Genomic DNA, 25,706 nt, shown 5'->3' with positions numbered 1-25,706 from the left:
TCCTAGTAGAAATACTGTATTCATTTGGAGGACTGCTATGTTTTAAGGCAAATGTCACGCACACCAAAACAGTCATGGGTGAACAGTATTCGACAGTATTTACGACACGACGACATGTTAGAAGAGTGGCGGGGAGACAGCGTCAGAGAGTGAGAAAGTGGGATTTTCCCCAGCCAGGTCCCTCCTGGTCAGATCCCTCTTACAGACTGAAACACGGCACCTTCCTGCTCCCAGGGAAGAGGGTGCCTTCACCTCATGGGTGTGTGTGGGGGGTGTTGGTACAGAAGCCCCAGCTCCAGGCCGCGGCGCTCTCCCTACTGCACTGCCCGGCTCGGGACAGACGACGGTGGACCCTGGGATATGCGGCTCCAATTTTTACGTTTTGTGAAGTTTACTTTGAGAAAGAGGAAAATCAGTCTGCAGAAGCCATAAACGTGGCAAGGTCACCTCTGTCCAAATTCAAACCTGCTTGGATTGGAGCTAAAACAATGTGTAGATGCACGCACATGTAAATGCGTCTGTGTGCATCTGCAGCCATGTATCCACGTGAAAGAAGGAGAGAGAAGGATCTACGGGAGGCCGAAAAATAGTGAATGTTCATTTGCAATTTGGGATCAAACAATGTGACTGTTTGTCCTTTGAAGAAAAGAAGGGATCAGCAGGGAGCCAGAGGGTGGAGGTTTCCAGGCACCTCTGGGCTCGTTCCTGTCCCTCGGCCTCACGGGGTTGGGAGCGGCCGGGCTGGTTTAAAGAGTTGGAGGGAGCTGGGCCTTCTCCCCCCCCCCCCCCCCACCGGACGCTCTGTGCTCCAAGGCTCTTCCCGGCCTGTCCCACTGAGGCACACCCCCCAGTCTGCCGTCTCTGACCCCCCCAACCCGTTCTCAACACCCAGGTCACATGTCTTAACAGCCTGTGCCATCCGCGGGGCCTGGGTGACAGCAAGGCCACAGCAGCGGGGAGAATAAGAAAGCCCGGGAGCTGTTAGATGGCCTGTTGTGAGGTGGCAGGTGCCTGGGGCCCGGGAGTCACGAGGAAGGGAACTTGGAAATGTGCTGGAAGATGGGGTGTTTCCTTCAGGAACACCTGAATTGGTAGGAAGAGTTTGCACTTGATGCTGGCAAATACCTACACAGGGAACAAGTGTCACGACAAGTTGCCATCGCACGCGGAGGACAAAGTTCTGTCCTACACGGCGTGTTCACTGGGAGAACGAAGCCTCCGTGGACAAAGGCATTCCATGGGTTAAAAAAAAAAAAAAAAAGCATAGGGGTGTAAGCACTTGATATCCAAGAAGTGCGATGGGTGTTTGCACGGACTCCATCAGTTTGCCTCACCAAATCCCTCTGAGGTAGGTAAGAGGCAGGTGATGTCAGCCCCATTTTATGAATGGGGTAAAGTGAGGCCTAGGACTTCGCTGCAGGTCACACCATGGAGACACACCGCCAGCCCCAGCATTTCCTGTGCCTGGCCACACCGTCGTCTCTACAAAGCCCCCTCACCTAGGTTCAAACCGGGTCAGAGCAGGTATCTGGAGGAACAGGGACACCTGGTTTACAGTTCTAAACTTCGATGGGCTGGTAGGGTAAGAAACCAAGCCCGTGGCAATCAGCCAAAGCCAGGGGGGCCTGGGGACCTGGGGATGGGGGTGCCCCACCCCACCCTAATTGGTGAGCGGGTTTGTGTTTTCTCGTTTTTGTGTTTGTTTTGCACGGTGCAGGATTTTAGGGGCCTAGTTGAATTATAGGACTAGATTGATAAGCCAGCGTGTCCTAAGTGGGAAGTTCGTGGAGGGGGCGGGCCCTCTCTGGCCTGTTCCCAGAGCGCCGTGGATGAGGATAAAGCCACAGTGCTGTCGGAGGCCAGCTCACGGAAAGCAGGAAACGTCCTTGGGGCTGGGACGAGAACGAGGACAACTGTGTGTGTCTGCCTGAGTGTGCGTGTCCGTCTGTCCTGGTTGGCTGCTTCCCCTCCCCTTGCCAGCTGCACCCCCTTTCCTCTGAGCTCAGAATTTAAGCTATTTACGCAATGCCACTGACCAGAGCCCCCACAGTGCTAACACAGTCTGCAGTGTTTCCAGCTGGACGACATGCGCCCCCCCCCCCCCCGCCCCCAGCAACCAGTGCATCGGAACCAGCCACACGTCATAGTAGCGAGAGATCCTGACACCTCGCGTCCCAGCTCAGTGAATTCCAGCCAAGGGTAAGAATTTGGGAATTTCTCTAATGACTCTGGCTCACGAGGCCGTGTGTCAGAGGACAGTAAACCCCCCAGGTTCCCCGGAAGGCCCCCAAGACACAGCTGGCCAGGCGCAGTGAAGAGCACAGGTGCGTTGTTCCGAGCTTTAACTACAGGGTCCCCAGGGGGCCTGTCCTGCCCCCAGCCCAGCAGCCCCAGGACGTGTTTCCGAAGCACACGCAGTGGCACCTGTATGCCGATCAAGCCAAATGTCAGAGTGTCCTGGTCTTCGGGAACCGGGCCCCGCTAGGAAGCCCATGGCCTGCCCCAAGAAGTGATCCTCAAACGGGTGACGGGGCCACAGCCCTGCTTGGGGCTCAGGTTGGGAGCACGGTGCCCACGGGGCGGGCCACCCCTGCTGCCAGGCAGGCCCCAGGCCGGCCCCTCACAGAACCGACTCCTTGGATTCCAGTTCGGGGGCGCTGGCTGCGGGGCCGGCGGGGTTCTGGTGGGTCACCAGGGGCGACGTCTCCTCCTCCGATTTGCAGTTGGGGACGGCCTCCACTTTCACCTCGGTCAGCTCCTGCTCCCCTTTCTTCATCGCCTTCTGGTTGAGGTGGTGGAGGATGCCGGCGCCCAGCGCATCCCCTTCCACGTTCACCACGGTGGTGGTGCGGTCCCTGCGGGAGAAGAGAAGGCCGTGCAGGCGATGCTGCCGAGAGGGCCGGCGCCACCGCACCTGCGGGCCTGCCCTGCGGTCCCCTGGGCGCCAGGCCACTCAGGCATGGGCCTCACTTTACTGTAGACCGAGTTCCTTTCAATATTCCTCATTCTCATGAAAGGAACAGACCCTGACTGTGGAAAACCTGGAAAGAGGAGAAGTATAAAGAAAACAAAAGTCGCCCATCCACACTTCACAACTGAGTGCATCTAGTAACACCTGATCCGTTACCTTCCATGTGCGTATTTACGTGTGGCAGCCACCATCCTATGAAAGCCACGCAGCTGGGGCGATGGTGTAGACAGGGGTTCGGATCCAGCTTCCCTCCTGCTCACCGGTACGCTGTGGGAACGCCCCTTTGTTCCCCCCTCAACACTCTGCGCTGGGTGTTAACCCTCTTGGGCTCCCTGTGGCTGGCAAGCACCATCCCGTAGCACCGGCCTTTCCGGGGGCTTGTCTTCCCCCAGATTAGCCCAGTAACACCCTCTCTCCCGGGGCTCAGAGCAAGTACAGCTCCCACTTTGGAGAGAGGGGGCAAAGTGTGAACTTGAGAAGCTGAGGGCTGTGGAAGCAGAGGCCACGGGGTGGTGGTCGGCTCCTGGGACTTCGGGTTTCCACTGGGCAGTCTGCCCGGTGCCCCGTCCCTGTTCCTACCTGCCTCTACGGGGCCTGCCTGCCCCACGCAGCGGCAGCTGGAGGAGGAAGCAGACGGGGCCTCTGACACTCCGCTCTGGTCCCGTCCAACTCACCAGCTCAGGGGCCGAGTCCCCTCTGATGAGCCGTCTGGACAACGCGTGTCTCTGCTGCACATTTCACCTCCCTTGTTCTGAGGAGCCGGAAGGATTCTGAGAAGCCCCTTCAAGTTTCCAGGGCTCACACCAAAGGCTGGAACCCACCAACCCCCAGTGGGCAGAGCCACGAGCCCAGTGCCAGACTCCAGGGTTTAGGGGAGCCCTGCTGGCTCTGGCCAGCCTGGCCAGGAGCGTCTTTCCTCACTAACGTTTCCTGAATGCTTTACCGCAGGCCTGGAGCTCTCCTATGCACTGTGGGTACGTAGCTGACTTACTCTCCCACACGGCTCTGGGGAGGTTCTACAGCTATTCCCAGTTGACAGTGAGCAAGATCGAAGCACGGCACAGCTCCCATCACACCACTAGTAAGCGGTAAAGCTGGACCTGGGCTCCAGGGCTCGCTTCCTTACCCGTGTGCTCTACTGTCCAGCATTAGTACCTCAGGTGACCTTCCCTATAACACAAGTATTGCTCATACCTAAAGAGGGTATCACATGACTCAAGGACACCACACTCAGAATCAGCAGTCACAGTTCTGTGCCTTTTACAGGAGCCCTGGTGATGGTGGCCTGAATCACACCTCCTTCCTAACTCCTCCTCCGCTGAGTCCCACCCACTCACATCAGCTGGGTTCATCTTCACTCCCTGCCAGAAATCCTTGGATGTTCCAGGTCAACTATTCCCAGAGGCTCACTGCTCCGATGGCTATGACTCTTACGTAGCTCCTGATCTCCACTGGACCTTCGTGTCTTGTGGTCCTGCACTGGAGGCCCAGCCCGGGTCTCGGACCCCTGTTTTCCTGGATGCACTAACCAAGTTCTCAGTAATGACATTTCATGGTCATCCATGACTCTCATACTGTTTAATTTTTCCTAGCTCTATATTTTGTCTTACCAGCTCAACTGTAGGCTCCTCCAATAAGGCATATTTGAAGTTTCTCTGCATGCCTCAGACCCAGCAGGGTGCCAAGCTCCAAGGGGAGTCAACAGAGACTTTCTTTCATTTGGTGCCCTTAAGACTTGCTACTTACACAATCCAGTCCACAGCCAGGATCAGAGAAAGGTCATGAGTGGGCAGCCCGATGGCCTCCAGGATAATGGCGATGGTGAGCACCCCTCCAGCTGGCACGCCTGCTGCTCCAACACTGGACGCTGTGGCTGTCACTCTAGGGGATGGCACAGAAGACTAGCCGTTAACACAGGGCATGGTGTGGGCGCAGGGAAATGCAAAATATGGCAGCTATTAGAAACCAAAACCATGGGGCGCCTGGGTGGCTCAGTGGATGAGCATCTGCCTTCAGCTCAGGTCATGATCCAGGGGTCCTGGGATCGAGTCCTATATCGATCTCCCTCTGCCTATGTCCTCCTCTCTCTCTCTGTGTCTCCCATGAATAAATAAATAAAATCTTAAAAAAGAAACCAAAACCACACAGCCCTAGATCCTCCTGCCTGCTGAGCCCTTCAGAGGTGATTCCCTCTCCTCAAGTAATGAATTCACGCTGTCATCTTCTAAATGAGATGTCACCAAGTCATGGTGAGAATGGTATTCATGAGGGGTTTCAAAGGAAATCACACACACGACAAAAACAAAGAACAAACCAACCCTCAAGTTTTGACCCAGGCCTAAAGATGGAGAATAATGAACTTACAGAATCGTGAAAATCTGCCCTGCCTTCAGCTCGACGTTGTTGAGCTGGGCAATGAACACCGCGGCCACGCACTGGAAGATGGCTGCCCCGTCCATGTTCACGGTGGCCCCGATGGGGAGGATGAACCTGCTGATCCTCTTGTCCACGCCGTTGTTCTCCTCAATGCACTTCATCATGGAGGGAAGGGTCGCTGAGCTGGAAAGGGAAAAACAGCCATGACAATAGCCCTTCCCAGCTCAGACCCAGGAACAGAGCAATTAGCATCATCCGATGTCTGGGTTTCTCCCCTTGAAGAAAGAGAAAAATTGGGAGTTGTTTCAACATTTCTGTCACAATTGTGGGGGATGTCAATTCCCCAATATTCCAAACCTGACTCCCTAGATTTACCTGTTACATTACTTACCTGGATACATCTGTTCCAACAACTTCAAGAAACCCCACGTTACCTCATAGTGCGAAACGTTCTCAAGACCACAAAGGACCATTTATTGAAGAGACTATCTGTTTTCCAGTGGATAGTCTTTCCTGCTTTGTCGAATATTAGTTGACCATAAAGTTGAGGGTCCACTTCTGGATTCTCTATTCTGTTCCACTGATCTATGTGTCTGTTTTTGTGCCAGTACCACACTGTCTTGATGACCACAGCTTTGTAGTACAACCTGAAATCTGGCATTGTGATGCCCCCAGCTATGGTTTTCTTTTTTAAAATTCCCCTGGCTATTCGGGGTCTTTTCTGATTCCACACAAATCTTAAAATAATTTGTTCCAACTCTCTGAAGAAAGGCCATGGTATTTTGATAGGGATTGCATTAAATTGTGTAAATTGCCCTGGGTAACATTGACATTTTCACAATATTAATTCTGCCAATCCATGAGCATGGAATATTTTTCATCTCTTTGTGTCTTCCTCAATTTCTTTCAGAAGTGTTCTGTAGTTTTTAGGGTATAGATCCTTTACCTCTTTGGTTAGGTTTATTCCTAGGTATCTTATGCTTTTGGGTGCAATTGTAAATGGGATTTGAACACCAATAAAAAATAAATAAATAAAAAAGACCACAAAGGACAGTTTATGTGATATGCGAGTCTCCTCTCTTGAACTGTTCCCTGCTCTCCCACTAGAAAAGGCGAACTATGACTTTTTTCCCTTGTAGGCCAAGAAGGAGCAATGGTTGTGAGAGGCTGGTGAGCGACTATGTTCCTAGATGAGGAACAAGCCCTGCTCTCTCCAGCTAGCTCTGTGGGCTCCACAGACGGCGGCTGGCACCGCCGAGAAGCTGGTTTGTTCCTAAGCCACAGAAACTTCCCTCCCTAATTCTTTTTTTTTTTTTTTTACCACCACCACCACCACCTTATTATATAGCCATTCAGGATGGGGGGCGATGGGGAACATGCAGTGGAGAGGCAAAAGCCACATGTCTGAATGCAATCTGCTGCCATCCTTTGAAAGTTTTCTTTAACATACTTGGAAAGCCCAATTTTGGGGAAGGATTTCCAATAGTGACATCTTTTGCACTAAATTAGATAATCCCACAACCCTGTGGACTCCCAGAGAGCTAAGCAGCCATTCCTCACCATGATGCCTTGGTCTTATTTTCTAATTCATGTATCTAGAGTGAGAATTGGGGAGGCATCATTCTAGAAACTCCCCTGCAATAGGTTTTTCAGTTAAGCGGTTCCCTTTCTTTACTCAGGCAAAGGTCTTACTAATTAGGGTGAGGACCCACAACTGGGTTAAATAATGATCTGACCCCTAAGGAGCAAGGAGGAGAAGGCAATGAGGCAGTTCCTCATTCTGGTGATCCCAGAAACCCACTTCCATAAAAGTGTGGGGCTGGCAATTCAAAAAACCGGACGAGACCAATTTAGAGTTTTCAAGAAATTAAAATATGTCACGATGCTGGCTGTGCACCTACGACTGGCCTCACCTGGTTCCATATTAATATGGTGCAGGGCAGCCAAGAGCACCGGAAACGGACTCACCTGGAGCAGGTGGCAAATGCTGTGGCAAATGGTGTGACGAGGCCCAGGAGGAACTTGAATGGGTTTTTTCTTGTGAAAACAAAATAGATAAGTGGCAGAACAATTCCGCCATGAATAAAGTGGCCCAATATGGATGTGAAGATGTATTTTCCAAGGCTGGTCACCAGCACAATGATGTCCTTCATTTCCAAAATCTTGCTTCCAACCAGGAACATGATGCCCACAGGTACATACCTAGGACATGAGCACAGGTACTTGTCAGTGAGAGTGATGTGATGACGGGCCTCAGAGATGCAGGCCCTTGTGATACACAACACAGGGACTTTCAACTAAGTGGTCTTCATTTCTCCCTAGGATGGTCCTAAGGGTGGCTGGCTGGCTCAGTCTGTAAAGCATGCAACTCCTGATCTCAGGGTGGTGCATTCAAGCCCCACATTGGGCGTGGAGCCTACTTTAAAAAAAAAAAGGAAGCTCTCCCTTGAATGATCCTGAAGAACTGAAAAGAATGGGCCCATTTTACAGGCCGTGAAACTGAGTGAAATGAACATGATAAACCACCATGGATAACAGAGTCGGGACCAGAACCCAGATATCTCTCCCCTCTGATACATTATGTTCTTAACAGAGGGATGCTATCAACCACCTGGGCTCCCAGGTGGAAAGCCAAGGAACTCCTTAAGATCAAAGCCTCTGGGACTGGGAACTTGACTTTCAGCCTTGGTCAGGCTTATTCTGAGAACTGAGTAACACAAAAGACCAACACCTATTTTGCAGAATTGCTGTGATACAGAATTGAGCCAAAGCCGGGACTTTTGTTAAGTTTTAAATTCTCTGTGGTTTGGAGAACATGATTCCGTGGGAAAAAGTCATTAACAATGACCCTCGCTCGGGAAACACTCCTCGGACGTGAAGATTTTTTTAATGGCAAGACGGGAAGAAAAAAGGGAAGGAATGAACTCTGGGAGTTACAAACCCCCAAAGTCGGCTGTTTTGAATTGAATATAAATTTAGGGAGAATTTTGTAACCATTGACTTTATTTGCAAGTTTCAATTACACAGATAAATACTATCACATAGTTCAAATTTGAAAGGGTTCAAAGGGATGAATAGTCTCCCTCCCACGTCTGCCCCCTTCCAAGTACTCCGTTTCCTTCCCTGGAGATGGCCACTGTCACTGGTTTCTTGAATTTTCCTTACGGAGATATCCTAAGCAGTGTTATTAATGTTAAATTCCATAGCAACTCATGAATGCATTCTCCTTTCAAAAAATTAAAACACGGGTTAGGTCAAAATCCTCTTCTGGGGCACCATCATCACGCCCGACCCCTCGTCATGTAACTATTCCTACTTGCTATCCATTTGGATATATAGGTATGTATTTAAGTCTGTGTGTTTATTTTGAACCCCACATTATGTCTTTGAGATCTTTTCATGTCAATACATGGAAATCTACCTCATTTTGTCTTTTTAAATTGTGGGGAAATATGCATGACAAAACATTTACCATTTTAAGCTTTTTGAAGTGTACACTTTAGTGGTTTCGGGTACATTCACATTGTGCAACCATCACCACTCTCCATCTCCTGTACCCTCCGTATCCTGTGCTGAAACTATGTGTTCATTAAACAATAACCTCCTGTCCTGGGAACCACTGCTCTATTTTCTGTGTCTGTGATTTTGACTGTTCCAGGTACCTCTTGTAAATGGAATCATACAACATCTGTCCTTTGGCGACTGGCTTATTTCACCTAGCATCATGTCTTCGAGGTTTCTTCATGTCAGGATCTCATCCCTTCTCAAGACTGAATCATAGTTCATCATATGTCTGCATCACGTTTTGCATCACGTTCATTTATCAATGGACATCTGGGTTATTTCCACCTTCACCTCATTTTTCAAAAATATTATCCTCAGAACTGAAATCCTACAGACAATTTTGCCATCGTTCTGCTGATGGACCTCCAGACTGTTCCCAGGTTTCTGTCTTTGCCAACAATGCCCCAGGCAGCCTCTTTGGCCTACATGCCTGTGTTTTCTAGGGTAAAGACACCAAGAAATCGAACTGCTGAGTGGTAGGGTGTATATAGTTTCCATTTTAGTGGATATCCACAAATTGCTCTCTCAAGTGGCTGTTTCAACTCACATTCCCACCAGCTGTCCAGGAGAATCTTTTCCCCGCACCACTGGCTCCCTGTTGCTGTGGAACATCTGGCAACACCGGGAGATGTTTTTGGTTGTCACAGCTTTGGGAAGGGGTTGCTACTGGCATCTCAAGGGTGCAGGCCAGGGATACTGCTAAACATCCCACCCTATGCTGGAAACTATCTTCACCCTTATCAATGCCTGATAAAACCAAACTTCTCATTTTCCGATTTCTAATGAGTTGGGCATCCCTTAAAATGTTGATTGGTCATCCAGGTCTCCTCTTCCATGAATTGCCTGCTCACATACTTTGTCCACTTTCTTTCTTTCTTTTTTTCTTTTTAAGGATTTTAATTAATTAATTCATTTGACAGAGAGAGAGAGAGCACAAGCAGGTGGAGTGGCAGGCCGAGGGAGAGGGAGAAGCAGACTCCCTATGGAGCAGAGAACCCAATGTGGGGCTCGATCCCAGGACCCTGGCATCATGACTCAGGCTGAAGGCAGATGCTTAACTGACTGAGCCACCCAGGTGTCCACTTTCTAATAATATACTCAGTCTTTTTTCTTTTTCAACAACCAGAATTCTTTACATTAGTGCCTGTCAAATTGCCTTTGGTGTATTTCTATCTAGTCATGGACCAATATTCTTATAAAAGACAATGAAAATATTAGAAAAGTGATCACGTGGTTAGATGTTGCAGCAATATGAAACTGCTATAAAAGTTTCTAAGCACTTATTCTCAATTTCCCCATAAATCTCATTGCAGGGGTACCTGGGTGGCTCAGTCAGTTAAGTGTCTACCTTTGGCTCAGGACATGATCCCAGGGTTCTGGGATCCAGCCCTGCATCAGGCTCCCTGCTCAGCAGGGAACCTGCTTCTGCTTCTCCCTCTCCCTCTGCTATTCCCTCTGCTTGTGTTTTCTGTCAAATAAATAAATAAAATCTTAAAAAAAATCTCACTGCAGACAGATAAACAGTTTGTGAACTGGTACCAGTTCTTTGGATACTAATGCTTTGAGATTTGTGTATGTGTGTGTGTGTGTGTGTACATGTACACATTATATATAAATTTTTTTCATGAAGTGCCTTTCTTTATTCAAGGTATATTTTGTATGCAAACATTTTATACTTTGATGTAGTCAAATTTAACAGCTTTTAATGGCTTTTACTTCTCATATTTTATTTATGAAGAATTTCCATACCCCTATGTTTTCTTTCAATATTTTTAGGGGACTCCTCTCCTTCTTTCTTTCTTCCTCCTTGGATAGTTTAATGCCTGGGTTGGTACCCTGATTATGGGAACAACCATGTTCATTCATTTATAAATAATCCATGGTTGCTTTCATCATAAAATGGCAGAGTTGGTAGTTGTGACAGAGACCATATGGTCTACAAAGGTTGCTGAGCCTGTATTTAATCCGTTGAGGTGTTATATGGTGCAGGGTAGGCAGGTGCTTTGACATTACAGTAGGTAATTAGCAAAGGAAAGAAATAGAAAGAGCTGCTACTGGAGATCCCTCTCAAACCTGGTTGAAATCCTTCAGCCGGTTAAGGCATTTTAAACCCTAATTCTGCGTGAGGTGCATTTGCTGGGCAACAGACCTCCCACTGCAGTCAGACACATGGCAGGGTCTGCCTTACTGAAGACCTGCTTATGTAACTAGTACACTGAATTGAAGGAATGACTATAAATTGGTTTCCAGGTTGAAAACAAATGTCTTACACGGGGAACATCACTTTCTCGCATAATTTCCTTTAATCCAAAATTTGGGAGCTTGAAGGGATAGGCACTGAAATTGGTATGATTTCTGAGAAGTCACCTTGAGACCTCCGGTCAAATTTGTCCTTGTTAGCCAGAAATCAATCCAATGGTTTTTATTAAACAACTGTGCTTTTATTGATGCTACATAAAGAAACATTTATGTAAAAAGAGACCATTCCAAGTTTATATATGCATGCGGTGGAAATGGATTTGTTTTCCATGCTGTGAAATATTATAGGAAGGGGCCCCTTTGAAGCTTGAGGTCTATTGTTTTAAGCCTTATTTTATGCAGCAGGTAGCACATTTATGGAGTTCATGGCCCCAAAAGATGATACGGGCATCCCATATGATATAGATGATGGTGGAAAGTCATAAATAAATCACCAGTGATAGAATCATAAGGGGTCACTGCGGGTGCTGAAGAAGAGACTGGTAATGATGGCACGTGCCCGATTCTCTGAGGTTCTGGACAAGAGGAGAAACTGTCTCCACCTCCACCACCCCCTGTATCAAGTCTGGCCTATGGTGCATCAACCACAGGCTGAGCACCTAGCCAGGTGGCCCCACAGGGGTGACCTCGGACAGAAGACTTGGGTTCTTTTCTAGGTGGCAGGAGAAATGAGAGGGAGAGTACCAGGCGGGCCACACTTACCACATAATCCATGACACCAGCACCATCGTCGCCTCATTGAAGGCATTAAAGAAACGGATGAGCTCTTCTCCTTCAGAGCCGAGTTTCTTTAGGGCCACTCCTAACACCAGGGCAAAGAGGACCAATCCTAAAATGTTCATCCCTTCGATCTCAGTGCCAATGGGGATCTGTGGGGTCAGAGGAGACAAAGGGTCTAGTTTACAACAGGTGAGTGAGACTTCGAGTAGAGGTTGGACCATCACTTCAAAGGGTTGCTTTTATTTTATTTTATCAAGTAACATTTTCAATGCAGGGCTTGAATTCACCACCCTGAGCTCAAGACCTGAGTTGAGATCAAGAGTTGGATGCTTAACCGACTAAACCACCCACGTGCCCCCAAAGGGTTGTTTTTAAAAGAAGAGCTGGTTCATATAACATTGTATGTCAACTACACTGCAATGATAAATATAAAAAAATTAATTAAAAAAAATAAAAGAAGAGTTGTTTGGTGAGAAGTTCCTTCAGGTCGAGAGTCAATGATTTTAATTGTGCCTCCCAAATGTCAACAAATCCTTTGTTGCTAGACTGTTGCAGTGGCCTCCTAGCTGACACATTTCACAAAAGATTTTCAGGATCGACATGGATATTTTCAGGATATTCTTTCCCAGGTCACTGATTTAAACAGATATACTGTATTCCTTATTTTTTCACATAATACTTAATCTCACTACTACAAGCATATATTGGACAAATGTTTTATTCCATCAAAACACATTATGATATTCTAAACAGGAGACGTAGGTCAGCATGGTAAAAAGAGAAAGAGCATTTTTACCATAGATCTGAGTTCTAGTCCCAGCTCTGATATTAAATAGCTTCTCTGACCTCAAGGTTCTTCACCTGCAGGATGAAGTGCATTGGACTAACTACTAGCTTTTGACTTTTTTTTTTTTTTAAGTAGCACTTTTCCTCAAGAAAGGCTGGTAGAGCTCAGAGCCCTCAGCCCTGAGAAGCTGTATGTGTGGTTGGAAAGGGCCCCTTTCTTCCCACGACAGCTCTGGAGCAGCACTGAATAATCAGTCCTCGAGGTCTCTGGTCCCTTCCAGCTCTATCATGAAGGCTGGGACCTCCCCAGTAATCGTTACTCAAAAAATATGTGTGAATGAATGATGGCTATCATGAGTTTAAGCCCCTAAGACAAGTTTTATGCATAGAAGAGTGTTACAAAATATTTTTTGAAGAAAGGGACATTAGTTCCAATTTGCTGAAATGCATCTGCTGAAGATTCCAGGGCTACAGACGCTGGCCTTTGGCCACGTTGGTAAATAACCTAAGGAGCAAACCTAATCTATGTTTTCCAGATAGTTCCTTCAAAGCCCAGAGTTGTCAGCCCTGCTGAGAAGCTGCATCATGTATGCTTCTTCAATTAAAAAGTATTGTTTGCTTTATAAATGATTTGCCACGAGTGATCTTCTAAAGAGCTTTACCTTTTCATGGGTTACGTTTCCGGAGCTCGTGTTGTGGATCACCTCTCTGTAATCAGTTGCATACTGGGAACAAGAGAAAAAGGAACCTGCTGTCAGTTCACAGGTGGAGGCCAACCAGAGGAACTGAGGTCTGCTGGACCTCTTTACTCTTCTAATTCGCTCTGAGTGTTCTGGGAATTCCTCACTTGGCCTGATGAGGGCCTCTGAGAACTGCACAAAAGTTACTTAAGACCAAAGTGGCACACACCCCAAGAGGCCTCTGAGTTATTTAGGGACCCACACCATTAGGGACAATGGTTTGGAGGAGAAAGTCTGTGCAATTTTATGCTGGCAGTTTGATATTTCAAACAGCTGACAAGTTATACTATTTGAGCTTCGGTATTAATTTCGTAATGTTGAAGTTCATTTTTCAATGTGTCCTTTTATATTCATTCATATGTTTATACCCTGCTTTGCTCCAACACTTATTTGAGCTTGACTGCTTTTCAGCATCTACTCCTTTTTAAAAATATTTTATTTATTTATTTGAGAGAGGATGAGAGCATGAGCCAGGGCTGGGCAGGTGGGGGGGTGGGGCAGAGGGAGAAGGAGAAGCAGACTCCCTGCTGAGCAGGGAGCTGGATGCGGGGCTCCGTCCCAGGACCCTGAGATCATGATCTGAGCTGAAGGCAGATGCTTAACCTCCTGATCCACCCAGGCGCCCCTCCACATTTACTTCTAATCTGCCTTGGCGTCTGCTCTCCAAAGCAAAGGGTGTGAGGCAAGATGGCCTTTTCTGGCTAAGTCTTGTGGGAGACTCACTTACCAGAAGTGAAATGACTCTCTAAACTGGGACCTACAACTGACTTCACATACTGCTGCACAATGCACACAGGTGTCTCTCCCTGCAGCAGAGCACACCATTGAATGGAGTCTGTTATAAAATGCCTTTTCTGACCCTTTCTAAGGACACTCGGCTCTGAACTGTCAAGAGGAGCCCATTACGGGGTACTGCTTGGTGCCTGCCTCTGATGAGGTCTGGTCTCTCTCAGCTCTGATTTGTCAAGCTTTCAGACAAGCAGAGGTGTTCAGCTGTCCTGTGATAAAGGATGACAGCGGAAACAAAACCCACCCCACGCCTTCTGTGAGCGGCACTGAAAACCTCATAAACCTTTTCTTTCTTTCCCACCTCACATTATATATATAAGCCACAGCTGTGTTAGATACAGATTTTTTTTCTTTTTTTGAGAGAGAGAGGGGGAGGGAGAAGATGTAAATAGAAACAGAAAAGTCTTTGCTTGGAAAAGGCAATGAGATTCGTCCATCTAACCTAGATCTTTACATTCTTTCTCCTCATAAAGCATGGCTACAGGGACATTACTTGCAGTCTTGCTAAAATTAGGGAAAATTAGAAACAATCTGAATGTCTATCAATAAGGGACTGACAATAAAATTATGATATGCTCACACAATGGAATAGGGCCATTAACGTTATGCAGGAGGGTATTTACTGACGTGAAAAAAATGTTTATAATATGCCACCTTCAAAAAGAGGTTAAAAACAGTATGTGTGGTATGTGTACATACTAACGAGATGTGCAGCACAACTATTTTTATTTTTAAAACGTGTGTGTGTGCACATGGAGAGCACACATATATCTGAAGGATGTATACCAAAACGTTAATGGGTATCTCTAGGTAGTGATTATGAGTGATTTTTACTTTCTTCCATATTTTTGCACTTTATTTTTTTGCATGAGCATATATTACCTTTATAATCAGAAAAGTATATATATATATATATATAAATTCTAAAACATTTAAGAGATCCCCAAAATGTGGTTTAAAGGTATTTATCAGGTGATATGAAAAGATGGTGGAACCAATGGGATATTTTAGAAAACCTTTTTGGTTTTTGTTGTTCTGTTTTGTTTGTTTTTACTGCAGGGTCCCTTCTATTAGAGTTTAGGCCAGAGTTACCAATTTTGTCAACAACACTACCCATCTTGGACCCACCCTCTAGAGCATCATTTATACACCACCCCCATAAAAATCTCCTACTTTTAGCAAAGCATCAGGCCTTACCGTACGGAAAGTGGCAACCACAAGATTTGAGGGAAACAGGTTTCTGTTGGAAAAGAAAGCACTTGTCAGTGTTCTTAAAATTCAGCGTTCAAAGTATCCACTTTTAAGATGCACATTCCCGACAGCTCAACACACCGTGTTCCCTGTCCCTCTCCCCCCAGCAGTTAGTGTGGGCCCTGCTTGATCCAAGCACCCAACTATGCCTCGGCTGCTGGGCCACCATAGATAACTCTGGGCGTGCTGATTTTTACCCTTATCTCCATCGTGGTCCTCTGGAAAATTGCATCACTTTCCTTTCCCCTAGAAGTTAAGCCCCATTGCAGTGGTTTTTAATGGGACTGGTACTGCCCACTGGTGAAATCCAATGGAATGTTTTCATTGTTGAAATAATTGGGGGGCGTTCTTGCAGTTGGGGGAGCGTGTATTGGGGGGAGTGCCAGGTCCTGGCCATTCATCCTAGTGAGTGTGGCCCTCACACTTTCCAAATGTCCTATATGATACACCTGTAGATGGGAACCTTATTTATAATTACTTTGGACTAAACTAATTACAAAACAAGGTATTTTTTCTTTTTGCACAATTGGAACATACACTGAATTTTCTAGGAATACAATTATAGTGCGAAACGTGAAATAATTTTTTGTTTTGTTCGGAATATTCCTAGAAATTGTTCATCTTTCTGGAAAATCACATCACCAATGGCAAATTGTAGGATCTGGGTCCTTAATTACACACACCAGTATCAAGTACCAGCCTGCATTCACGGCTGTCTCATTAATGGTGAATGTAAATTCAGAAGAAAGCACCTAACCACTTTGTATTAGGATATTTGCATATTGAAACACATTATTTTTATTACAAATTACTCTCCTTTTATCTTTTATATTAGTGCTGAGTCATATTGATGTCTCAAAATTACGTGTGTATGTAATGCTATTTATGGATTTTATTTCAGAATGAAGGATTTTATAAAATATCTGTTATAAAAGAAGGGCAATAGAACTGATCAAGTTAAGCTAGAGCTTGAAACCAAAATTTATTAATGCAAATAGTTTTTTTTTTTTAAAGATTGTATTTATTTATTTGAGAGAGAGAGCAGAGCAAAAGAGAGCATGAGCAGGGGAGAGGGAGTTGTAGGCTCCCCTCTGAGCAGGGAGCCCATGTGGGGCTCGATCCCAGGACCCTAGGGTCATGACCTGGGCTGAAGGCAGATGCTTAACTGACTGAGCCACCCAGGGGCCCCAAAGCAAACAGTTTTTATTGAGGGCCTCCTTTGGGGTAGGCTCTATGCAGGATGTTGGTACTGATATACAACAAAATCCCAGTGACGGTCCATTTATAAAAGGCTGAGTCATCCGTTACAATTTGTGCCAAACTTACCCATTAATAGTTCCGTGGTTGAGTTGTTTACCTAGCACTAGAATCTCTAGGCAACCACTTGCAGTGCATTTGGTTTCAGAGGTAGGCAGGTCTGATGGCAACCCAGCTTGACAAGCAACGTAAGACAGACTCCTGGTAGTCACACCTTGTACAATACCCTCCCCTTGAGTGTGGGTGGGTCCTATGATTTGCGTTTAGCCAACAGAATACAGCCAAGGTGATGGGATATCATTTTCATGATTAGGTTACATAAAATTGGGGCTTCCTTCTCGCTATTAGACTTTCTTTGTTGCAACTCATTCTTTATTAAAACTCATTGAACTATACACCTAAAATGGGGGCATTCTGTTGTATTTAAATCATATCTCAAAATTGCTTGAAAGGTTAAAAAATAAGATACAGTGCTAACTGCAAAGGGTTCATGACCAAAAAAATACATACATTCAAGGGGATGACTGGACTTTCTATAGGTCATCTCTCAGATACTAGTCCCCGGGAAGGCACCCCCCTGGGGGCAGGAAGATATAGCTCCTGCATCCACAAAATCACCCTCTCTTCCGTTTGCCCCTCTAGTTGCCACAGACCAGGGACAGTCCCTCCTGCCCACACAGAGGGCAAGGTGCTGAGGCTCTAGGAGTAAAGCAAAACACTTCTCTGCACTCTTCACAGATTGTGCCTTTGATGTTGTATTTAAAAAGTCATTGCCTTTCTAAAGGTCATTTAGGTTTTCTGTGTTGTCTTACACTTAGGTCTGTGACCCATTTTGAGTCAACTTTTGTGAATGGTGCAAGGTCTATGTCTAGGTGTCGGCTGTCCAGCTGTTCCAGCACAATTTGTTGAAAAGCTTACCTCTGCGCCATTGTATCTCCTCTACTTCTTTGTCAAAGATCAGTTGACTATATCTACTTGGGTTCTCTATTCTTTTCCATCGATCTATTTGACTATTCTTTCACCAACACCACACTGCCTTGATTGCTGTTGCTTTATGGTAAGTCTTACATAGTCAGGTAGGGTCAGGGCTCTCACTTTGATCTTTCTGCAAGCTTCTTACAGAGGCTGCTGTGAATGAGCTCTGGCTTCCTTATTCCTGAGCTCTCCTGCACCAAGGGATCAGCTGTTTGTCATGCAAGTAGCTTTGCTCCTCAGAGCTCTGTCTTCGGGCACTTTTCCTAACTCCTCACATTCACACAGTAACTCCGTGTGCTTTCAAAATAAGAAACATTTGAGCTGGAAGAGATTTTAGAGGTGGTCAAGATCAACCTCCTCACTTAGCACGAGGGGCCACCAAGAACCCAGAGGCATTAGCTGGTACATCTCCCATTCAGGCTCTACCTAGACTAACACTGTCCAATACAGTAGTTGCGTGGTTGTTGGACATATGAAATATGGCCGGTCCTATGGAGAATCTGGATATTTAAATTTTTAAAAAAAATATTTTATTTACCTATTTATTCATGCGAGACACACAGAGAGAGGCAGAGACACAGGCAGAGGGAAAAGCAGGCTCCATGCAGGGAGCCCGATGTGGGACTGGATCCCTGGACTCCGGGATCATGCCCTGAGCCGAAGGCTGATGCTCAACCACTGAGCCACCAAGGCATCCCTAAATTTTCTTTACATTTAAACTAGTTAAACACTTGTGGCCAGTGCCTATCATACTGGACATTGCAAATTTAGAGTTTTGAGATCCAGAGTCTGGGAGGAAAAAGGACCAAATGGTCTTTCCATGCTTTACCTCTACAGTCTCTATTTCATTGGGTGTTAGGATGCTTCTAACCACTGAGCTCTGAATCTTATTCAAATTCTCAGATATTTCCTTTTTCTGTTATCTGATCCTTAGACATTTACTTAAATTATCTAACACCAGATGTACATTGGACCCAAGTTTCTCTAACATCAGTAGGCTATGAAAACAATTTAGTAGTTATAGCCAACATTTTATAAAATATGCGATACATCAGACAGAATTGAAAATACCAGAATGTAGCACATTTAAAATGAGGTTTTGTGGCACTTGTTTCATGTTGTGTATGTATGTGCAGGTGGAGGTGGGGGCATATAGGTACTGATGCCATCATTTAAAGTGTATTTCTTAGAGTAGGTCTGAGTCAAAAACATTTGCAAAAATGTCATGTCTGAACTAAATTCAGAGACCCAAGTCAGACCGAATGAGGAAAGAATGAACGGACAAGGCTTTTTGGTGCTAGAGGGATCTTTGGGTACATTACTTAAACAGAAAACCAGTATGAGATGAGGCTGAAAGGGCCAGAGCAGAACTTCTGTTAGCGGGGTAGTGTACACTCATGCGGCTCACACAATGAAAAACTTCAAAACCGTTCCTTCTTTATACATCTGGGACTGTGTGCTCTTCTGATCCTATTCGTCAAGGGGTGGTATGCATTTCCCTGTCCTATATGAGAAGAATGGAAAACAATTTACTTTTGCTTAGGTATATTTTTTTGTTCCAGAAATACTTCCTCTTATTTAAGTTCAAAAATTCTTTACGGTATTTATGAAAATTTCAAAGACTGTTCAGAACAGGATACAGCATGGTATGTACACCTGCTAAATATTTATTATCCTCCGTGCTTATTGTTACAGAGTCCGTTAACAGGGCATGCCCCTTCAGATCTTGACCCCCCACAAGGCTGAGAGCAGAGGAAGGGCTAGCGATGGAGGGCTCACATTATGGTGACAGTGGGGGACAGGGGAGTAATCTACCCTCTTTTTAAGACCTATATCCAGTTTTAGATTCTAGCTGGAAAGGTTAATGCCAGGCCCCTGGGGTGAGGGGCTTTTGGGGAAATAAGGCTACAAACAATATGAATTCTCTGTAACAAGTGGCCTGAGGGCTGTCCCTGAGGGGCTGGGACACTTGAGAATATTAGCAAGACACTCCACTATTAACTCACTTCATCCTCATAACAAATGTAGGTAGTAGATACTATTATAGGCCTCATTTCACAGATAAGAAAACTGAGGGATAGGGAGGCTTAATGACTTGTCCATTCAGCTAGTGAGCGGGAGAGTAGATTCAAACTCAGGTAGTTGACTGCAGTGTCTGCCTTTTTCTTTTTTTTTTAGATTTTATTTTATTCATGAGAAACATGGTGGGGGGTGGGGTGAGGAAGAAGTAGGCTCCCTGCAGGGAGCCCCATGTGGAACTCGATCCCAGGACCCTGAGATCACAACCTGAGCCAAAGGCAGATGCTCAACCACTGAGCCACCCAGGTGCCCCCTCAGTGTCTGCTTTTAATCACCATCCATGCCACCTCTTTGGGTGCATGTTCTTTTCAGTGTCTTAACTATCCAGGTAGCCTTCTGGGTGGCAGAAGGAAAGGAGTCGGGTTAAAATCTTATATTATTATTATTTTTAAATAACAAGCTGACACTTTTTCTCTTTAGTGACTAATTAGGCAGGGAAACCTCCATTCATTTGGACCCTTGTTATATCTGCTAAGAGTTGGGACGCCTGGGTGGCTCACTGGTAGAGCATCTGCCTTCAGCTCAGGGCGTGACCCTGGGGTCCTGGGATCGAGTCCCACATCAGGCTCCCTGCATGGAGCCTGCTTCTCCCTCTGCCTGTGTCTCTGCCTCTGTGTGTCTCTCATGAACAAATAAATAAAATCTTAAAAAAAAAAAGATTTGCTAAGAGTCTGCATCTTGCCTATAGAAGAGAGCCATAGGCATTGGCCAAAAATGCTGCTGCCTTGGCCAGCAGTTCGAAGAAATGACTTACTATTCACTCCCTGGACTGCAATCTGGGGGCTTATATTAGAGCTCAGTCTCCGATAGGTTTCTTCGCAGCTCTTAAAGAAATGTTCTTCTTTGCAGGTGGAGAGGCATCACATTCACACAAGTCCTTGAGAAGGAAAGTTAAGTCCCTCATGCCTCCCTCTGTGAAGGGAAAGGCTCAAAGCACTGTCCGCTATTGAGAAGGCTGGGCAACGGGCAAAATCTCACTTGTGTCTACCAGGCCCGTGGCTGCACCCTGCTATGCTTCTGCATGACACAGTGGCCCAGGGCCATTCTCCTGGCAGCCAGTGCAGACAGAGCCATGGGCCAGGGAGCTGTCACTACCTGCCATCTTTGCAGATAAGCCTCTGGTTTTCCATTTGAAAACTACAACCTTTAACATCCAAGGGAATGTAAGAAGCCAGTTGTCTCAATCCTTTCCGCTTAGAGCTGAAGAAAACTGAGGTCATTTTTGGAGACCACAAACATGTAATGAGGGGGAGGGAGAAACTGGAATGTCAGAGAGGATATGTCAGGATTTCTGCTCCCTTTTAGAACGGAAGGCTCTTCGATGTTCAGTTCTGACTTCTACATTTTCCAAATTCCCCGCAGTGTTGATTCTACTTGTCCAAACATAGTCAGTAGCCATTTACTTCTTTTTCTCCAAGCTCCATATAGTTCCCAACACACCTAAAAACATTAGCTTCAAGTCATCCTGAGCAACCCCAGACATTTTCTCCACACGCATTTCTTCTTCTTCTTTCAGACTGAAAAGAGGGCCATCCCCGTAAGTCCATGTGAAACAGACACCCAAGATCCCAAATAACTCTGTAACACTGCTCCACTTGTAACCAGAGCAAGCATGCAGTGGGCCAGTCCTGGCCTCAGAGCTTTACAGACGTTGATTCATGTAACCCTCAGAACAATCTTCTGAGGTAGGTGCTTTCATGATGCCTAGCACAAAGACGAGGAAGCCAAGACACGGAAATTAGGGACATGTTCTAGGACTCACAGTCTGTAAGACTCATTAGGGACCTAGAATTTCCATAATGACTGGGTTCCTTATAACCCCTTTCTGTCTCTTTGGTGCCCAAACAATTTCATTTTGGATGAAAAGCCATGGCTCAATCACATGGGTCGTACCCAGTTCTGAGAGTCCTGTGCTGTTCTGGATCCCCAGGCATAAAGCTCAGCACTGCTCAGGAGAACACTGGGACTCTCCCAACCTGCCAGGTACTATCCATCATCCCTTCTCAGCTCCCAAAGGGCCTGCTTCTAGCACCAGTGTCTCAAATACACTCCCCAGTCTTTGTTATTTCTAATCTGTTGGCTGTTGGGAAATCAAACTACTCAGCAATGGCATTTTGAAAATCTTCTAAAAGTTATAATGAGTATCTATTAACTTCATTTCTTCCTGACTCATAGTGCCATCTTGCAAAAAATTCAAAATTGTAGCAGAGCAGCCCGGAGGCATGCCCCCACCGGCCAAACTCGGCAGCAGCTGCACGAAGTCATCAGAGACTTCTCCCTCTCCCTCTGGGTGTTTAAGTTCTGGGCAGTTCCCCCGTGAGGGCCTGCTGGATACCTGAGGTGTTTGCCAGCTATTTTATTTCATTCAGGGCCCACAGGCAGGAAGGACTGCACCCTGCCTCTGCCAAGGAACGTGCCCAGAGTCACATAAAATTAGCATCCGTGGGGTTTCTTTGAAGAAAGCAAACCTAAAACTTTTACCCAGAGACCCAGGAAGCATGCAGATGTGGCTCAGAATTCAGTTCCTTCTCACAAGCTGCTCAACATGAAAGCCAAATCTGAGCAGCGGTACGCAGGCTTTCCCTCACTGACGGGGCTCCGGTCCTGTTTAGAGGAAGTGGGCATCTGCCCTGACCCACATCATATTCTTACCCGATTCCCTTTTGGCCCAGAGCATGCATTTCTGAGACAGTCAGACTAGAACGCAGCATGGCACCATTAAGAGGGCACGCTGACTTGGGGGAGGGAAGAGTGGGAGAAAGAGAGCCCTGAACCCTGGGCCACAGTTTCTCTAATCCCTCTTTTGATAAACCACTCTGTGACCGTGAGCAAATCACTTAATCTCTCTGTCTCAGTTTCCTCAGTCGTAAAATAGGAACATACCACCTGTCCTACCTTTATCGGTGAGCTGCTGGAGGTTGGCTGTGGAAGCGGATGAAATGCTGCCCGTTCCCAACAAGCCACGACAAAGGCTCTCTTGGTCTCTTCCCAAGTCACTGAAAAGTCTGCACCCACACTGACCACTAAGCCATGATGCTGGGTCACCATTCTCTTCAGAAGTGGCAGCTGTAGGGGTTAGGATCTAAAACTAGAAAATCTCGGGGCACCTGGGTGGCTCAGTGGTTGAGCATCTGCCTTTGGCTCAGGTTGTGATCCCGGGGTCCTGGGATCGACTACCCCATCAGGCTCCCTGCAGGAAGCCTGCTTCTCCCTCCACCAATGTCTCTGCCTCTCCCTTTGTATCTCTCATGAATAAATAAATAAAATCTTAAAAAAAAATAAAACTAGAAAACTGCGATCAGGAAACAAGATTAAAAAAAAAAAAAAAAAAAAGGAAACAAGATGTCCCTTCCTGGACAGGTGGTAATAAACTAACCTCTTACCTTGCTCTATTTTGGGGCTACTGTCCTTCTTTTGGAGGTAAAAGAATGCTACTGAGCCTCCCTCTGGGGACCACTAGCAGGTCAGAGCTGGGCATCCTTACTTCCTTCCCTGGGCCACGTATCTCAGCAAAAAAGAACCTTTTAACCCCATAACCACCTTCTGTCCTAGAGAAATTTGAATATATGCTGAATGTAATAAGCCAAAAGCACCCTCAGCACCCCACTAGAAGTCCCAGAACTTTAAGGATCTTGAAAGGAAAGATTCCAAATATCAAGCTGCCAGGTACCAAAGATACTGTGATCGCATCAAAGTCCTAATAGGCACCTCTACCTGCCTTTTTGGTAAAAACTTTTTGGTCCCCTTCATCAGAGGGTTTTTTTTTTTTTTCAATACAAAAGCTCTGGATTTTTCATTATTGTTGTAGTTTCAAATGAACACACTCTCAAGTGGCAGACAGTCATCACATTTTCCAGAGTGAGGAAAGGAAATAGCAGGAAGTCAAGTCACTTTGCCCAGGGTTTGCTGTTTTTCACAGCCTCAGCTACGAGGAGTTTTGCCTCAGTGACTCCAGACAAAACATACCTCCAAGGCTCCGAACCCAGAATTATCGGAAACTTGGAGACGGAGCCAGCTGAGCTCCTCACTTAGCTGAACCTGGCCAGGACCCTACATGCCATGCCTCCAGGCTGCGGTCTTCCCATCGGTGAACTCTGGGCTAATGGAGAAACCCAAGGGAGGCTGAGGCTTTGGATAAATCCACCGAAGCAACACTGCCTCTTAAGAGATTAAATGCAACTTCTGAGAGTTGCAAAAAGCAGGCAAAACTCTCTCCCTTCTAGAACTCACCCTTCTGAATAAAGTTCCTTGAAACTCACAATACTCTGCAGTGGTCCTGACTGTGGGGTGGACAGCAACCTGTCCCAAGCGCTGGGGGGGGGGGGGGGGGGGCGGGGAGAGCCATGTTTCTGGACAATGAATGGGCCTCATACAACTAACCCCAGCCTCCTTATCCTTGGGTCCACTGACAAGTCTTTGAAAATTGCCACCTTCCTCTGAGCCAAAGGGTTTTAACAGGGGAGGCCAGAGATTAGAGAGAGGAGGAGGACACAGGCAAAAGGCAAAATTCAACCAATGCTCCCTGATGCGGAGAAAACAGGGTGAAGATACCGGGGTGTGGTTGGAACGTTTTCACCGGGGAGGGCGGCCGGAGTAGGAGTTCAGCACAGGTGAGACAGCTGCTCTTCCCTAACACACACTCCCACCTAACGGTAGGGCCTGTTCTTGCTAAAAGATGCTATCGGTACCCGGAGGTCTTAAAAAACGTTCAAGGCCACCACCAGCAGCCAATTAAGAATGAACGCTCAGCAGGGGCCGGGGGCGGGGTGCGTGTGCGCGCCTCGCTGCGCACCTGGAGAGGTTGGAGAGGTCGGGGCGGGGGAGCGCGCGGGGGGGGGGGGGTGGGCATTACCTGGCCAGGTCGAGGAAGGAGTCCACTGTCTCCTTGGGGGCCGGAGGGGACCCCGAGTCCTCGAGCCCCAGGTCGCTGGACTGGAGGGTCTGCGCGCCAGACCCGGGCTTGACGATGAACGCCAAGGCGACGGCGAGCGCCGAGGCGCCGAGCGTGGTGAGGCCGAAGTAGGCGACGGCGATGCCGCCCAGGCGCCCGAGGGAGCTGGCGTCCAGGGAGGCGGCGCCTGACACCAGGCTGCAGACCACCAGCGGCAGGATGATCATGCGCAGCATGCGGAGCAGCATCTCGCCGGGGAAGGCCAGGTAGGCCACCTGCGTGCGGCTGAGGCCGAGCCCGCGCAGCGCCGCGCCCAGCCCGGCGCCCGCCAGCACCGCCGACACGGTGAGCAGCACCAGCGCGTGCCGCCGCAGGAAGCCCGCGCAGCGCCGCGCGCCGCCCGACCCGGGCGCCCCCCGCTCCGCCGCCCCCGCCGGGGCGCTGTCCAGGTAGCCGTTGGTCTCGCCGCTCTTCTCCATGGCGCCGAGCCGGAGGAGGCGGGGGCCCGGCTCGGGGATGCGCCGGGGGCCTCAGTGAACCCACCCCGCGGGAGCCGGGGCGCGGGCGCAGAGGCAGGCGCGCGAGGGCCGGCGGAGGCGCGGGCTGGAGCCCCGGGCTGAGCCGATCGCGCCGCGCCCGGCCTCCCGCTCGGCCGCGGGCTGCAGATGATGCAACGCGGGGGCCGCGAGGCGGGACGCGGAGGGACGAGGGGAGGGAGCGGGAGCCGCGAGCCGCGAGCCGCGCGCGCCCCGCCCCTTCACGCCGCCGCCCCGCCCCCCGCGCGGCTCCGGCCAATCAGCGCCCGCGAGCCGCCGCCGCCCGCGCGGGGGGCGGGGCGCCGGGCCGGGGCGCCGCGGGGGCCTGGGGGCGCGGCCCCCCGCCCCGCTGTGCCTGGGCGGGGCTCCGGGTGGCCGCGGCGGGGCGGCCCCGGCTCGTCTGCACCTGCCGGGACCGCTCGCGCGGTCGGAGGGCCCGGGAGGACGTGGAACGCAGCGGCGTTCCCTGCCCTGGGGGTTGGGGCGCCGCCGGGGTGGGTGCACCCGGCCGC

At 48.0% G+C, this 25,706-nt stretch overlaps 1 protein-coding gene across 1 annotated transcript; it reads right to left on the bottom strand.

The window, feature by feature from the left end:
• SLC1A4 (solute carrier family 1 member 4) lies at positions 1-25,363 on the bottom strand. The gene is made up of 8 exons (XM_025469458.3): positions 24,620-25,363; positions 15,403-15,445; positions 13,339-13,401; positions 11,873-12,039; positions 7,316-7,549; positions 5,336-5,530; positions 4,718-4,852; positions 1-2,855 (listed from the first exon to the last, which is right to left on the bottom strand). The coding sequence occupies exons 1-8, from the start codon at positions 25,135-25,137 to the stop codon at positions 2,621-2,623; spliced, it is 1,590 nt and encodes a 529-aa protein (XP_025325243.1). The 5' UTR covers positions 25,138-25,363; the 3' UTR covers positions 1-2,620.
• Between the last annotated feature and the right edge of the window lie 343 nt (positions 25,364-25,706).

The sequence above is a fragment of the Canis lupus genome, chromosome 10 (genome assembly GCF_003254725.2).
Source record: "Canis lupus dingo isolate Sandy chromosome 10, ASM325472v2, whole genome shotgun sequence".
Lineage (NCBI taxonomy): Eukaryota > Metazoa > Chordata > Mammalia > Carnivora > Canidae > Canis > Canis lupus.
This window is presented reverse-complemented; position numbering and strand designations above follow the sequence as displayed.

Excerpts from the sequence above, each read along its gene's own strand:
- SLC1A4 (XM_025469458.3), bottom strand. The coding sequence starts at position 25,137 with ATGGAGAAGAGCGGCGAGACCAACGGCTACCTGGACAGCGCCCCGGCG. Across the intron at positions 12,040-13,338 it reads GAAACGTAACCCATGAAAAG|ATCCCCATTGGCACTGAGAT; the intron begins GTAAAGCTCTTT and ends CTGACCCCACAG. Across the intron at positions 2,856-4,717 it reads CTGGCTGTGGACTGGATTGT|GGACCGCACCACCACCGTGG; the intron begins GTAAGTAGCAAG and ends CTTCTCCCGCAG.